The sequence below is a fragment of the Drosophila takahashii genome, chromosome 2R (genome assembly GCF_030179915.1).
Source record: "Drosophila takahashii strain IR98-3 E-12201 chromosome 2R, DtakHiC1v2, whole genome shotgun sequence".
In the NCBI taxonomy this organism is placed as follows: Eukaryota; Metazoa; Arthropoda; class Insecta; order Diptera; family Drosophilidae; genus Drosophila; species Drosophila takahashii.
Genome location: NC_091679.1, coordinates 30790093 through 30805317, shown reverse-complemented (window position 1 = coordinate 30805317; position 15225 = coordinate 30790093). Strand labels below are relative to the sequence as shown.

Genomic DNA, 15225 nt, shown 5'->3' with positions numbered 1-15225 from the left:
CCTACCGATTTTCCCGAATTTCCGACTTTTCGATGTGACCCCGACCTCAAACCATCCTCCATTCAAAACGTAAACAAGATGAGACCATAACTACTTGATTTCGATTCGATCGTTCGATGTACCAAAATTGTTGAAAACGTTTTTATAATTTGTAAACTATTGTTTTAGACCATCATACATGCATTACATTAAAAGAACTGTAAAAAACATACGAAAGATCCATATTTCTCGCTTTCTTTTGGTTGTATTATTTTTTTTAGCTTGCATAATCGACATGTGTGTGAGTGAGCCTGTGTGTGTATGCATAGCAACGCTTTTGTGTGAGGTTTTTCAAGGGTGGGAGGGGCGGTGAAAAAAGCACGCGGCAGTCAAAACTTGTTGACATTGGGCATAATAAGTTAAAGACCCAGATGTTAGAAAACACTTCTTCAAAGGGAACTTTAACCCGCTCGTAACTTCCCAATTATCTGGCCAAATCCAAAGGTGAAAAGCCAGAACATGCGGTGTATCTTTATGCTGGTATTCGTGTGTTATGGTTTGAAAATCTTCCAATGAGTCACCTTTAAATTGGCTTAAAATTGCGATTAGACCAGTTCAACCGGAATGTTTCTTGAAGCTTCTATATGTGCATAAACAAGCGGTTGCGGTCCCTTATCATTTTTCGACGACCCATAATAACTTATTAAGGTTAATGCAAATGTTCGCGTTTATATTATGTACTTGCGAGGTCATTGGAGTACAAATTGTGTTGGATCTAAAGAAATATGCTACTTTAATTGGTGTTGATAGATGTCCAATTGTTCGTTTATTTGCATTGATTTTGGACCATTTAAATTTGCCGGTTGGCCTGCCAACTCTTTTAAAACACGTATATACACATTACAAAGTTAAGAATTATAAAAAGAATTTTATTCAAAATCCTTGTAAAATAACCGTTAATATGTTTTAGGTGTGAAAATAAAATATGGACATCTAAATTTTGGGAGTACTAATTTACTAATTTTAAACGCACATTAAGGTACAAGTTTCCCCAAATGATTAAATATTTTCTTCATGTTTACACATTTTAGGCATAACATTTAATTTATGCAACTATTTTAACATTTCACAAAGTATTCTAAATTGCTATAAAAAGTTCGAATTCAAATAATCCACAACCACTGTAAGCCCATACAAACATACATAACATGCAGCGTTGCCAGATGGCACACAATTTAATGCCGCCATAAAGTAAAAAGAAATCGATATTTTCAAACTTTAATTGAATTTGCTATGTTAACAACTTTTGACTAACTAAAGAGTACGCATTTCCTTATTACAAATGCTACAAACCACCTTGCAGGCAATTCTACCGGAAACAGGCGTGTCCACGCGATGGAATGCCGGTCTTCCGCCCTCCGGAATAATCCTTCTCTGGGGATTCACCCGAATATTGTTGGGTTTTCGCTCACTTTCCACGCAGCAGCAGAGGAGGAAACTCAGGGGCACTGCCTCGCCCTCATCCAGAGTCTGGGGAAGATTGCGGTTCCGGGTCTCCGGCAGCAGCAGGCTGGCAAATCCTCCCAGGATCAGCAGAGCTCCCATCACAATCAAAGGCAGGACGAGCATTTGCTGGCCCTGAAATGGATAGTAGATTAGGATTATTTATCAATTATAATCCCCGACTCTCCACTCACCATATGATTAATCATTGGAATAACTATGGGTCCCACCATGGCCACCACCGAGCTGAAGCTCATGCCCAATCCCCGCACCACCGTGGGATACAGTTCCGAAGCCAGGAGCGGCAGGACCACGAAGGACGAACTAATGCCCATCTTGCCGACGCAGTAGAGCAGCAGCGTGATGTCCGGATAGAGGAACGTGGCCACGCAGGCCACTCCGCCCACCAGCATCGAGATGAACAGGATCCAGCGCCTTCCGAAGTAGCTTAATCCCGGCCAGAGCAGCAGGTACGTGGGCAGTTCCACCGCCCCGGCCAGAAAGAAGTTCCAGATCTCATCGCCTCCGAGGGCAGGAGCATAGTAACTCAATCCCACGTAGACACTCGTGTTGGCAAACCAAATGAGCGTGATGATCAGGGTCTTCCGGCGCATATTGGGTCCCCGGAACAAGTCCAGAATTCCGTAGTGGGTACTCGAAGATGATTCCGCCTCCGAAGCTCTCGAGCTAGCCAATTTCCGCTGCAGTCGCTCCACAAAATCTCGGTTCACACGCACTCCATTCACTCTGGCCATCACTTTGAGGATTTTCATGGCCCTCCTGGTCTTTCCCACGGCCATCAGCCATCTCGGTGACTCCGGCAACACGAAGAAGCAGGAGAAGAGCATCAGCAAGGGCATGGATACTGCCAAACTGAGCTCCCGCCAATCGCGGACCACGTAGATAACTCCGGCCAGCACCACCAGGCCCAAGGAATAGGCGATATTTGAGACGATGGTGCAGAAAACTCGCCTCTCCGGACCCACCAGCTCGATGGCCAGGACATAGGGACTGGCCAGGATCGCTGGGACCGTCAGACCGACCACAAAGCGCAGTCCCAGCCAGGTGTAGTAGTTCCAGGCGAAGGCACTAGCCGCACAGGCGGTGATCTCAAGCAGCAAGTAGGCGTAAAAGGAGGGACGCCTGCCCCACAGATCTACCAGATATCCGAATACATAGTTACCTAGCAGTCCGCCCACGCCGAAGACCACGAGAGCCAGGGTAACCAGGAAGCTACGGTCGCAAACAAGGTTCCACTGCAAGGGAAATACATTTTTAAAAATTGTATATCAAAAAAACTAGAAAGGAAGCTAGCTTCGGCCAGCCGAAGATTATATACCCTTGCAGATCATTCCTATTAGTATACAAATCGCAAAAATGTTAAATTTCATTAATTTTCCGATCGTTCCTATGACAGCTGTATAATTTTGAAACAAATTAATTCAAAATTCAGAAAAAATGGTATTTTTAAACGTTAGAGGTTATATTTAAAAAATTTTTTTTTTTTTGCATTTTTTTTCGCGTTATTCCTATGGGAGCTATATGCTACAGTTTTCCGATCCGGCTCGTTCCGACATATATACTACCTGCAAAAAAAAGAAGACTTTTGGTAAAGTTTTAGCCCGATAGCTTTAAAACTGAGAGACTAGTTTGCGTAGAAACATACGGACAAAACGGACGGACAGACGGATATGGCTAAATCGACTCGTCTAGTGATGCTGATCAAGAATATATATACTTTATGTGGTCGGAAATGTCTCCTTCACTGCGTTGCAAACATCTGACCCTCTGCAAGGGTATAAATATATTATTTCTTTTTAATTGGTAGAACTCACCTCCTGAACCACTGTACTGGAGTATATGGACTTGTCGTAGTGCCAGCCATGCTGACATGGCACCACCTGAGCTGTATCCGGCTGCAACTTAAGCAAATCCTCGACCTGTTGACGAACCAAATCCGAGGGCTGCCGATATTCCAGATTGCGCACAATATCACTGTAATTCCTCGCGTACATGGAGCACTCGGCATAGGCCCCATTGCGATTGCGCGGAATGCTCAGGTTCTTTATAAGCTGCACGTAGTCCCGGGCCCACGGTTCCAATTCCGGGACCCGACAAAAGTGCTGCGGTGTGGCCGCTATGAACAACTGACTAAGATGGTATCATATCATTAGTTTATTATTCGGAATCACTTTCACAGTATCCCTATTAATGGCAATAAGTAATAGTAGATCTAAGGTTTCATATCTTCTCTTATAGGATCGATTAAAACTCAACCGGATGACCAACCTATAGGCGTGGAAAGCGCAGGGCAGGGCGGCGGGCAGTAGCACCGAGCAAATGATGACCTTCTGGTAGAGCCCGAAGGAGCCCACCTCCCGCAGCACCTCGTCGAAATCCATGTCCGCCCGCTAGCCAGACGCTCGCACAACTGACGATCGCGCCGATCACCTTGTCCACATCCAATCCAGTCCAGGAACTGGCGGCACTGCAGGGGCTGATTGGACATAATTACATTACGGCCACTCGTGCGCCTTAATTAATTGGACACCGCGGCGTGGACAAGGTTCGAACTAGTTGAGCGCCCCAATCCCAACCAAAAGTCCCAAATCAAAGCGAGCTCTCCGCAGCGTAGGGTTAGATATAGTTAGTCGGTCTGTATTTCTTCGTGGCTCTTGGCACATAAAATTAAGTTAAATATCTCTAAAACTGCAAATGGAAACTATGGATCATCGTGACCCGTCTAACTGCGAGACAATCCGATGATGGTCAGAATGTACATGAAGATGTTAATAATATCCAGATAGAGGTTCAGAGCGGCAAAGATGTACTCCTCGGGACTGATGGAGTACTTGTGATTGCCACCCAGCATCAACTGGGTATCGTACACCAGGTAAACGGAGAAGAGAATCGCTCCGAGGGAGGCATAGACCAGTCCGATCACCTTGCCAGGAATGAAGATGGCAACGATTCCGAAAATGATGAAGACCACCAGACAGGCCACCAGAACTCCGCCGCACATGGTAAAGTCGTACTTGGTCTGCAGGGCAAATAAAGTGAGACCCAAGGCCACGGCTGCCGTAATTCCCACTGCCATCAGGACCTCATCGGCCTCGTACTGCCCGGCGATCATTCCCAGGAGGAAGGACTCGGCGAGCGTGAACAGGAAGAGAAAGATGAAGTTCAGAGGCGTCTTGCGACGAACACCCTCGCAGCAGGCCATGCATATCATGGTCACGATAAGAACGGCCTAAAAAATTATAATTTTATTGAGTTACTAAATAGTGAACTTTAATAGAATATTTCATAACTTTAAAAACTTACAAGAGCTATCCAAAAGAGTGCCGGATTTTTTTGTACCCATTCCTGGGAGGCTTTCGAGAAGGTAAACACACTAACGAAACCAAAAGTGATCAGCAATTGGCACTAAAAATAGAACAGGTATCATACATAGATTAATGGCATGAAGGTATAATATATCAATAAAACTTAGAAAGTGAATTAGTAAGTTATGAGTCAATACAACCCTATTTTTGTGGAATATTAAAAAACTCTTATATACTTTTAGATTATTATACCAATAAAAATATTATTGTTTTTGTACATTACTATTTTATGTACAAAATATGTTCTGTTTTATAAAAGTGAATTAAGTGAATTAGTTTAATTAATTTTGTGGAATATTTAAAAACTCTTGTATACTTTTAGATTATTATACCAATAAAAATTGTTTATTATTTTTGTACACTATTATTTTATGTACAAAATATGCTCAACCGTCGTTCTGTTTTATAAAAGCGAAAGATAAGAAAAACCCTTCAGATTTTTCCACTTACCATCAGTATCAAGTAGACCTTCCGGATGAATCCCTTCCGGATGCTCTGGTCATCGAAGGCAAAGCTCTTGTCCGCCTCCGCATCTGTATATGCGCCAGTTTCATCGCCTATGTGGTTGGAAGACAATTCAAGGAAATAGGAAAGTTAATACAATGACTAACCGTACTGAAAGTGGTTGTCGCTGCTCATGGCTAAATCGCTGTGACTAAAGTAATGGGGCTCTCTCTGCTCGACTGTCGACTGCCGACAACGTGCGAGTATTTCAGCTTAATGGAACCGAATCGCCCTTTCTAAATATGTGTCCTCATATGGCCGACAACTGCAGATTAGCCGGTACCTGTCTCTTATCACAGGCCAACACTCACACGGCAGATAAGATTCACATATTGGGTGAGTAACTGATATATTGCCACCACACAATTTTAAACACGACTGTGCACTCTCCCTTTAAGTAGGTGAATCACAGTACATAAGCCTTTGCTGCTGTCTTATCAGATGAAAGTGCGCCGAGAGAGATATATTTCTTAGTCTTTAGCAGAGAGTACTCAATGCAGTTGGTTAGCTAATAGCTATATACTATTCAGTCTATAGGTAGGTCGATTATCTAATCTAAAACACTTTTTCCGCAGCCAATTTCGTCTGGTTTAGCCCAATCCGGGCGGTACTTGCCTTGCTGGTAGTGATACATTTTATGGCTACGCCTTGCTGGAATTCACACGAACTACTGAACAGGTGGCCGGGTCAAAAGCATGCTATGGGGCCAACCCGAAAATTAAAACACCCCGCCTTCTAATTGTGGTGGTGCAGATAACAGATAACAAAGTAAACTTAAGCGATGATAAAGCAGAAGGTAGACGACAGAGGTCTAGACCGAAGAAGTAATCCAACCACCTTCGTTGCTCCGCCGTTGCACACTAAAGTTGCATCTGGTGACTGAACTGGATGAACCACTGGCGGAAGCCCCACAATGCTGGGGTCTGTGGCGGCTTTAATAAATAGATGCGCTTTATTGTTGACTTTAAACTCAGTGTCGCTGCACGGTTTACAATTAATAGTTGCAAAAATCGGGATTCCTTGGTTATTACACACGGTTAAATGTTATGTTTTTAACAACTGCAAGCCATCTTGCTTATATATTCTCACATAATTATGCTTATACGTGACTATTTTTTGTGGTTTTGTGTATCTGAATGGCATATCATTTGGTATACATATATCATACTTTTTTTTTTGGGAATTTTGAAGAATCCTGAATGCTTGGACCTCAACTTAGGCAATACGTAAATAGAAACAAAACAAGTAAGTTCATTTAACTGACATTTAGAACTATAAGGAAATTGAAAATTGGCAAACACAATGCGAATTAGATAGGTCGTAAGTAGTTGAGTAATTCGTTAGTTGCAGATTGCCTCCACCCGGTGAGGCTCTAAATACCAATGAGATTACGCGCGAACAATATTCGTATTCAGGAATAGTCCTAACCTGGTTAAACTGTACATAATATTTGGAAAAAGAGCGGAACTTAGTCGCGCGATGCGCCAATTATAGTCAGAATGTACATGAAGATATTGATGATATCCAGGTAGAGGTTCAGCGCCGCAAAGATGTACTCCTCGGGACTGATGGAGTACTTGTGCTCGCCGCCCATCATCAGCTGGGTGTCGTAGATGAGGTAAACGGAGAAGAGCAGCGCTCCTATCGAAGCGTACACCAGGGTTATGATCTTGCCCTTCATGAACATGGCCACAATGCCGAAGATCAAGAACACCACCATGCAGACGATCAGCACGCCGCCCATCATAGTGAAGTCGTATTTGGTCTGCCAGGCAAAGAGTGTTAGAGCCAGACAAACCGCAGCTGTTATGCCCACCGCCAAGAGAACCTGAATGAAAAAGGAGATTTGGTTTTGTATGACAATCTTCGGGATAAATAACTTAAGGTGCTCACCTCGGTAGGCGCATATTTGGTGGCCGAAACTCCCATCAAGAACGATTGAGCTACTGTGAATAGTCCCAGGAATATAAAGTTTGTCGGCGTTTGGCGGCGCACACTTTCGCAGCAGGCCATGGACAACATGGTAATTAACATCACGCCCAGGGCAACCCAGAAGAGCCACATGTTCCGCCTGGCAAAGTTCTTGGTGCCCTCGTGAAACACAAACAGGGCAACAGCTCCAAAGGTGACAAGGAGTTGACCCTAAAAGGAAAAACAATGAGCATTGTTAAAAAATATATTATCAAGGCAGCTTATACTTTTTACAAGTAAAAATTAGAATCATAACATTTTTACATTGATTAATGTAATTTTAACATTTTATACTTATCAAACCGTTTCCGTAATTAGTGCAAAATAATTGCAACCCCATCCTATTTGGTCCTTCGCTAATGAAACTTATAGTGTTATAAAAAAGTTTTTTAAAGCTCTGTTAGTTTGGACACTTAAAAATCTAAACTTTTGAAAAAACTTTATTCAATTGAATTTGTTTTTCTTACCACAAAATTGGTATTTTAAGGAACAAATTAATACATTTTATTATAACTGTAAAAAACAAATTTGGATTATTAGGAATTAGGAAATTAGGAATTTAAAAACTTATGTTTGTAACCTTTTTCCCAAAGGCTTAGGCACATTATTAAACTTTTAGTAAATTTTAAAAGAAGTGAAAAACAGTCTACTTTTTCAGTTTAAATATTGCTTGAGCCTGAGCTACAATTTTTTACTGATAGATTTACCACTAAAAATATTACAAAAATCTGAGAACGTCGACTGTCCCAACTTACAGACCTCTGCCCTATCACAAAACCATCCTATCTTATCAATTTGATCATTAAGTTGATTAATATCGAGTGGTATGCAGACTCACCATCAGAATCAGGTACACCTTGCGTATGAATCCGCGCCGGATGCTCTGGTCGTCGAAGGAAAAGTTCTTGGGCTGGCTCTCCGGATCATCGTAGGCCCCATAGCCGCCGGCCGATGGTGGTGGCTGGATGAATCCCGGCTGGGGGGCATAGCCGCCGGGGGGAGGACCCTGCCCGTAGGGCTGTGGATAGGGCTGGGCTCCTCCCTGGGCGTACGGGGGATAGCCCTGCGGCGGTCCTTGCGGTGGGTAGCCTCCCTGAGGCGGATATCCACCGCCATATCCTCCCTGCGGCGGATAGCCGCCGCCATAGTTGTACTGTTGGTTGGGATCTGTGGAGTACGACATTTGCTCTTAGTTCGCATTCAAAAACGGGGAAATCCAAGACTTTCCGCTACAGTTATCTGTCTACCGAGAACTACAAATTCGAAATGAAACGCTTCGCTGTGACGAAGAGATGCGGTTAACCAAGAAACAATCTCGAGCAAATATGTACATACAACCATGATAAGACGGTACAGATACTAAATGTTAAGAGAGAAGTAATGGAAATGAATCAGAACTTGGGGAGGCTCTGGGCAAAGAGTCACAAGCCTCTCGGGGACGAACAAAAGCATGCGATCATATAAACCGGGTAAGCAGAAACACGCGCTTAGAAGTCAAAAGATTGAACCTTGGTACTGGGGGTACTGGGGAACACTTTGCCAGGACATTCTCGAGGGACTTCGCTCTAGGGCTTTCTAATTCCAAAAACCGCTGTGGAGTAGATCCGAAAGAAATTCTGTTAGTACGGCCTGTCCTATTTGCACTCACCTTGCATTCTTCCGATGGTTTTTTACCTGCAAAGAGAGAGAGGATACCAAGTGATTAGCTAATTAAATTAGTGACCACAAAGTGTACATAGTTTCTGGTTTCACTCTTTCGTGGCATGCAACTTTAATTATCAATCAATTTGGCACTTGCGTACTGAGCTGGGAAAGTTCTGTTTGTTGTGGCCGCCGTATGACGTGTGCTTTTTGATCTTTCGGGTGTGGGTACTCCTAAAATGGCAAGGGCCGTTTATTAACTCTACCTATACGTTGACCCGCAAGCTAAACGCTTTAATCTAGTCGCAGCTATTAAATTGGTTCAGCTGGAGCACCACACGCGCAAAATCCATATACACACGAACCCACACAGCAGTTCGCAGTAATACAAGTGGTGACTCACTCATTTACCAGCTTCTCGAAATTACCGGGAAAGTACACTATTCGAAAAGCGATTGCCGTGACATATGACCTGCCCTCTTCCGAAATTAGTGCCTTCGAATGAGTAATTACCTCTGGATTCCGCTGCAATTCGATCTAAACAAACAAATGAGTGTTGTTTTCCTGAATAATTGTTTTTTTTGTGAAAAATAACAGAGATGCGCCCGCTGACGGTTATCGAAACGCAGATGTGTGACAATCGAAAGGGATGAGGGACTATTTTTAGAAGGTGTCTTAACCGGAGTTTTTAAAGCACTTGATTTGAAAAATAAATTTAAATAAATATTAAAAACCTGATAACTAAAACTACATCATTTGTCAAGAAAGAGTGAAAAGAATGGCTCCTTATGTTTTATTTTTAAATTATGACCGAATTATTAGTAAACTGCTTTAAAAATATTTATTTAAAAATACAAAAAACCTTATTATCATTTTTTTAAAATTTATATTACAGCCCAAAACCCAAAGTGACGTCACAAGTTCACCACCCTGCAAACAGGCATGCACCTACCGATACCTATCGATAACGCCGATAAAAAGTCTCTAGACTGCACCGCGCTGCTGGCATGTGCAATAGTACACGACGCTCGTGAAATCTTTTCGTTTGTGTATTAAAAGGGCAAAATCTAGCTGGTAAGCCGAGTGCAGCCGACTGCACAATTGCGACAATCAATAAGTGAAGGGGCTTCAAGTGAGCGCCTGTGTTTATTCAGCGAAATGGGGGCCGCAGCGTTTAGGTTATGTGCGAGCCGCTAGACAAAGAGTTCCCCTGGCCCTCGGAAATATTCCATGGACATATGGTTTATGTGGGATGAGAACGGGTGATTGAACTGCAAGCCGGAAGACAATGCCATCTATTCGCAAATGGGGCACTTCAACCGCCTCAAGTGCTATTTATAAAACCATGACGCAACGCACTTCTCCTTGTTCGCCTGTTGCTTATCGGAACTCTGCGGTTTACGGTCTAGTTTTGTGACACCCTTGTAAAATATACACCCCTTCTCCCTTTACAGCCGATTTTGTGCATTCCAAGATGGTCGAGGACAAGGAGAACGTGGCCAACGGGGAGCAGGTCTCCAAGAAGGGAGCCAAGAAGCTGGCCAAGGCCGCCAAGGTGGGTATCTTCGATCTGCGGACGTGGCGTGCGACGATTCTTGAACCCCTGATAACAGCTTTAATCTCTATCCGTACAGAAAGCCGAACAGAAAGCGGAGACGGCCTCTGCCGTGGCTGCCAACAATGCGGCCGGAGATTCTGCCGAGGATCATGCCGCCGGCAAATACGGCCTCTCCGAGATGATCCAATCCAAGGATAAGCGCAGCGAACGCAACTTTGTCCCCGTCTCGGAACTGAGTGGCCAGGTGGCCAAGGGACTCGTCTGGGTGCGCGGACGCGTCCACACGTCGCGATCCAAGGGCAAACAGTGCTTCCTCATCCTGCGCCAGCAGAGCAGCACGGTGCAGTGCATCCTGGCCGTTGGCGATGTCATATCCAAGCAGATGGTCAAGTTCGCGGGCAAGTAAGTGTCGCTGTTCCTCAGAAAAATATATCGATATCATATCAAAATTGCTCTGCTTATATAGATATTTGCATCATTCATTTTGATAAGAATTTATGATTGTATTTTGAGATCGTTATACGTGTATTATCTAGGGACCGTAAACATTATAAGTGATATAGTAAAAATCAATATTTAATAATTATTTATTGATTTTTATAAATTTTACTCCATTTTGAAAAAGTTTTTTTTTCAATCGCTCAAAGAATAATTATTATAATTGTGAGCAAAAAAAAATAGCGATCAAAAAATAATGATTATTTTTTAAGCGTTATTTTTCGCCTAATGATTATTTTTTAAGCGTTATTTTTTCGCTTAATGATTATTTTTTAAGCGTTTTTTTTTTCGCTCAGAGGTTCTATTGGAAAAAGGTTTGCGCAGCATTATAAAATGAGTCTCGACGAACCCAAAAACCAATTTTTAGATTTGAAAAAAAAGTTTAAAAAATAATTTTTTATATATATTGAAGATCAAATAATTATTAAAATTGAGTAAAATGTATAAAAATTAAGAAGTATAAAATCATTGCGGATATAGATGATTTTTTTGTTGAAAAATACATCGATAATCATTTTTTACAGTCCCTGGTATTATCATCATAAAAGAAAAGTTCTCAATAAGCTAGTAGCTTAAAGCTACCTTAGACAACTAAACTTACAACCCATTTCCTTTTCAGTATTCCCAAGGAGAGCATTATCGATATCCAAGCGAAGGCAGTGGCCGTGTCCAGCAAGATTGAATCCTGCACAGAGCAATCGCTGGAGCTGTCCGTCGAACAGATATTCGTGATTTCCCAGGCCAAGGCCCAGCTGCCGTTGCAAATTGAGGATGCCTCGCGTCCCGAGCTCGCCGATGATGCGGAGGGGCTCAATATTCGCGTGAACCAGGACACGCGACTGGACAACCGAGTGCTGGATCTGCGGACTCCGGCGAACCAGGCCATTTTCCGGTTGGAAGCGGGAGTGTGCCGCCTGTTCCGTGATATCCTCACCGAGAAGGGCTTCACCGAGATCCACACGCCCAAGATCATTTCGGCGGCCAGTGAGGGAGGCGCCAACGTGTTCACCGTGAGCTACTTCAAGGATTCGGCCTATCTGGCGCAGTCGCCGCAGCTGTACAAGCAGATGGCTATCGCGGCCGACTTTGACAAAGTCTACACGGTGGGCGCCGTTTTCCGGGCGGAGGATTCGAACACTCATCGGCACTTGACCGAGTTCGTGGGCCTCGACTTGGAGATGGCCTTCAAGTACCATTACCACGAGGTGCTGCACACAATTGGCAACACGTTTACGGCCATTTTCAAGGGACTGCGCGACAAGTACGCCCGCGAGATCGAGTCTGTGGGCCAGCAGTACAAGGTCGACGCCTTTAAGTTCCTGGAGCCGCCGCTAATCCTCCAGTTTGCCGATGGCGTGGCCATGTTGCGCGAGGCCGGCGTGGAGACGGGCGACGAGGAGGATTTGTCGACGCCCAATGAGAAGCTTCTCGGCCGCCTGGTGAAGGCCAAGTACGACACTGATTTCTACATCCTCGACAAGTTCCCCTTGGCGATACGGCCCTTCTACACCATGCCCGATCCGAACAATCCCGTCTACTCCAACTCCTACGATATGTTCATGCGCGGCGAGGAGATCCTGTCCGGGGCGCAGCGTATTCACGACCCAGAGTACTTAATAGAGCGGGCCAAGCACCATGGCATCGGTGAGTGTTACTTAAATAGTTTATTTAACTATGAGAACTGTGTTTTGTTTCATAAGTTTATAGAATAAGGTAAAACTTGAGATACCCTTAAGTCAGCTAGTCACAAGATCTGTAAAAAAACAAATAGAAATACCTCTCAAGTGCTAATTCAAAGCGTTTGCACTGTTATGATAACGAGCGATAGATAGTGAAAATTTGTTCACACAATAATATTATTGTGTACGATAGCAACACATGGTGGTTGCTTAATTTTATTTGCATTTACTAAAAATATTCTTAATTTTTTTATTTTTAGATACTTCCAAGATTGCGGCGTATATTGAATCCTTCCGCTACGGATGTCCCCCGCATGCTGGCGGTGGTATTGGCATGGAGCGCGTGGTGATGCTGTATCTGGGATTGGACAACATCCGCAAAACCTCCATGTTCCCACGCGACCCCAAACGATTAACGCCTTAAACACGCCAAACTCAAACAACTCTACTCTTTAGAAGTGAATTAAATTCGATTAAACATTGGTTTTACTTTTCCTGTGACTTTCCAAGCATTCAGTTCTTTTTATTTTTACGCCGACCCCATTCGTGTGTTGTTTTCCCATTTCTCAAGACTAACATGCTGCAGAGTTGTTAAACAACAAGAAAAATGTACGAGAAGACTGCCTAGAGTCAAATTTATTTAAAAACTCGTGAGAAAATAAAAATATGCGCGTATGTTTTGTACTTTAATATCTGGCTTTTAATGACTTGGTTTAGCATTTGGATGTGGGAATAAATAATACAAAACCAGAAATCCAACTGGAACGTTGTAAAAGTTTTTGTTGCATAGTTTTAGGAAGGGCAAAAAGAAAATGGGGTAGTTATAACTTATACAAGTAAGTGGATCCTTTAAGGGCCGTTTTCTCGTCCGTTTGTTAAATTTAAAGTAGGGCTAAAACCTTGATATCGTATGGGAAATCAGAGTTTTAACCCTACTTTAAATTTAACAGGCGGACGAGAAAACGGCCCTAAGACTAGCTATTCCGAAAACCAGACTTTGGAGGACTTTTCAAAATGAATATTTTCGTCGGTCTGTTTGTCACAAAACGCTGTATTTGGGTTCTATTGTAACATGCCCGTCTGGTTAGAAGCTTAAATTGGTAAAATTCAGATAGTGAAAAAAGACTTTTTATATCAAATCATTTAGATGTTGAAGGTGCGATCACGTTTTTTATTCGTTAAGAAGTATTTTTGTTTGATTGTACACTGCTACATTTTAGTTGCTTTAGTTGTCTTAGTCCTGAAAAATTGCATGGAGAATGTCACTTAATCAGGGGCGTAGGCCAGTGGTAGATCTAGGATTTGAATACCGAAATTACTTTCACCATATCCTGATACCATATCACCCCCCGTGGATCCGCGCATGGCGTAGGCAGAGGGTGGTTTTGGGGGTTTTTCGTCCAATCCGTCGCTATTGTAATCTAAATTCAAAATTTTAAAAATTACTTCGTTTAGCGACAAGATATGGATCAAGAGAGTAGTTGAGTACCTCGACTATCAGATACCCGTTACTCAGCTAAAGAAAGTGCGATGGGGATGCTTGAATTCCATTATTTGATTTGAAAAATTTATTCTACATTCCGAAAGATCACTATGGACGGCAGTCCATGTAGTGACGAAGCGCACCAGGAGAGTGTGCGAAGGCGACTACTATATATACACGAAGAAATGAAAATCTACTGTGATGGTCCGATCATAATGAATGATACACCTATCGAAAGGTATAGCGAAAACTAACAGGATTGCATACCAAGACTTTAAGAAAATCAATTGGGTTGGGAGAGAGAGCGGTGAAAGTGAAAAAGTGAAAATTTCGAAATTTGGAGCTGTTGGGGCCGGTGGGGATAAATGCCCCCTCGCAATATTTTAGTTGTGTTCCTTTTGAAAATACCCGTCGAATGAGGGGTCATATGTCAAAATCCGACGGTCCGTTCAAAAGTTATAGCCAAAATAAGATTTTCTTCGTCTTCCCAAAATAAAAATTTTATTCTGTTTGTCAGTTTGTCAGTTTGTCAGTTTGTCAGTTTGTCCAAAACATGTTTTTTAAGTTTTGAAAATTTGATATGACGTTCATCACATCGATATAAAAAACTTTTGTTCCACCACTTTTGGAAAAACTCGCTAGTTTAGCGGGAAAACAGCTATAAATAGCTAAAATTCGGAATTCCGTTACTTCTATACTACTAAAGCTACAGACTTGTGCTGCATCTCGTTTGAAAGGTATTTTTAAATGCTATAAACGCCCTCCACATGCAATTTGTGTAAATGTAATAGTTAAAAAGATATAAACAAAAGAATTTTTTTTAAAACTTTTTTTTTAGCTTTTTTTTAATTTTCTCAAAAACGGCTCTAACGATTTTCCTTACAACTTTAAACTGTATAGCCCTTGAGATTCCTTACGTTTCGGTATATAACACATTACTGTAAAAAGTCACGTTTAAAAGTTATTTTTATACGAAAATAGCCACTTTTGCCAGCTCGAACAACTAACGCTCCCTGAGTATGG

General features: G+C 42.6%; 4 protein-coding genes across 8 annotated transcripts; 1 reads left to right on the top strand and 3 right to left on the bottom strand.

The window, feature by feature from the left end:
- Positions 1-1038: 1038 nt before the first annotated feature.
- On the bottom strand, positions 1039-4068 carry Balat (Beta-alanine transporter). The gene is made up of 4 exons (XM_017152937.3): positions 3772-4068; positions 3318-3633; positions 1677-2738; positions 1039-1617 (listed from the first exon to the last, which is right to left on the bottom strand). The coding sequence occupies exons 1-4, from the start codon at positions 3882-3884 to the stop codon at positions 1294-1296; spliced, it is 1815 nt and encodes a 604-aa protein (XP_017008426.2). The 5' UTR covers positions 3885-4068; the 3' UTR covers positions 1039-1293.
- Positions 4069-4114: 46 nt separating this feature from the next.
- On the bottom strand, positions 4115-6251 carry Lfg (lifeguard). 2 transcript variants are annotated; one of them, XM_017152942.3, is made up of 4 exons: positions 5988-6251; positions 5319-5425; positions 4807-4908; positions 4115-4732 (listed from the first exon to the last, which is right to left on the bottom strand). In XM_017152942.3, exons 1-4 carry the CDS (start codon positions 6004-6006, stop codon positions 4226-4228), a joined length of 735 nt encoding a protein of 244 aa, XP_017008431.2. In that variant the 5' UTR covers positions 6007-6251; the 3' UTR covers positions 4115-4225. The 2 variants fall into 2 exon arrangements, with proteins under 2 accessions (XP_017008431.2, XP_017008432.2); XM_017152943.3 differs by lacking the exon at positions 5988-6251 and adding an exon at positions 5480-5692 and having other exon boundaries at positions 5319-5401.
- Positions 6252-6305: 54 nt separating this feature from the next.
- On the bottom strand, positions 6306-9636 carry Nmda1 (N-methyl-D-aspartate receptor-associated protein). 4 transcript variants are annotated; one of them, XM_070213055.1, is made up of 6 exons: positions 9498-9636; positions 8852-8934; positions 8182-8510; positions 7266-7514; positions 6801-7200; positions 6306-6742 (listed from the first exon to the last, which is right to left on the bottom strand). In XM_070213055.1, exons 2-5 carry the CDS (start codon positions 8889-8891, stop codon positions 6841-6843), a joined length of 978 nt encoding a protein of 325 aa, XP_070069156.1. In that variant the 5' UTR covers positions 8892-8934; positions 9498-9636; the 3' UTR covers positions 6306-6742; positions 6801-6840. The 4 variants fall into 4 exon arrangements, with proteins under 4 accessions (XP_070069156.1, XP_017008428.1, XP_017008430.1 ...); XM_017152939.3 differs by having other exon boundaries at positions 6306-7200; positions 9498-9635; XM_017152941.3 differs by lacking the exon at positions 8852-8934 and adding an exon at positions 8992-9017 and having other exon boundaries at positions 6306-7200; positions 9498-9629.
- Positions 9637-9902: 266 nt separating this feature from the next.
- On the top strand, positions 9903-13409 carry AspRS (aspartyl-tRNA synthetase). Its single transcript, XM_017152938.3, has 5 exons — positions 9903-10058; positions 10439-10539; positions 10619-10944; positions 11660-12684; positions 12980-13409. Exons 2-5 carry the CDS (start codon positions 10459-10461, stop codon positions 13141-13143), a joined length of 1596 nt encoding a protein of 531 aa, XP_017008427.2. The 5' UTR covers positions 9903-10058; positions 10439-10458; the 3' UTR covers positions 13144-13409.
- The last annotated feature ends 1816 nt before the right edge of the window (positions 13410-15225 follow it).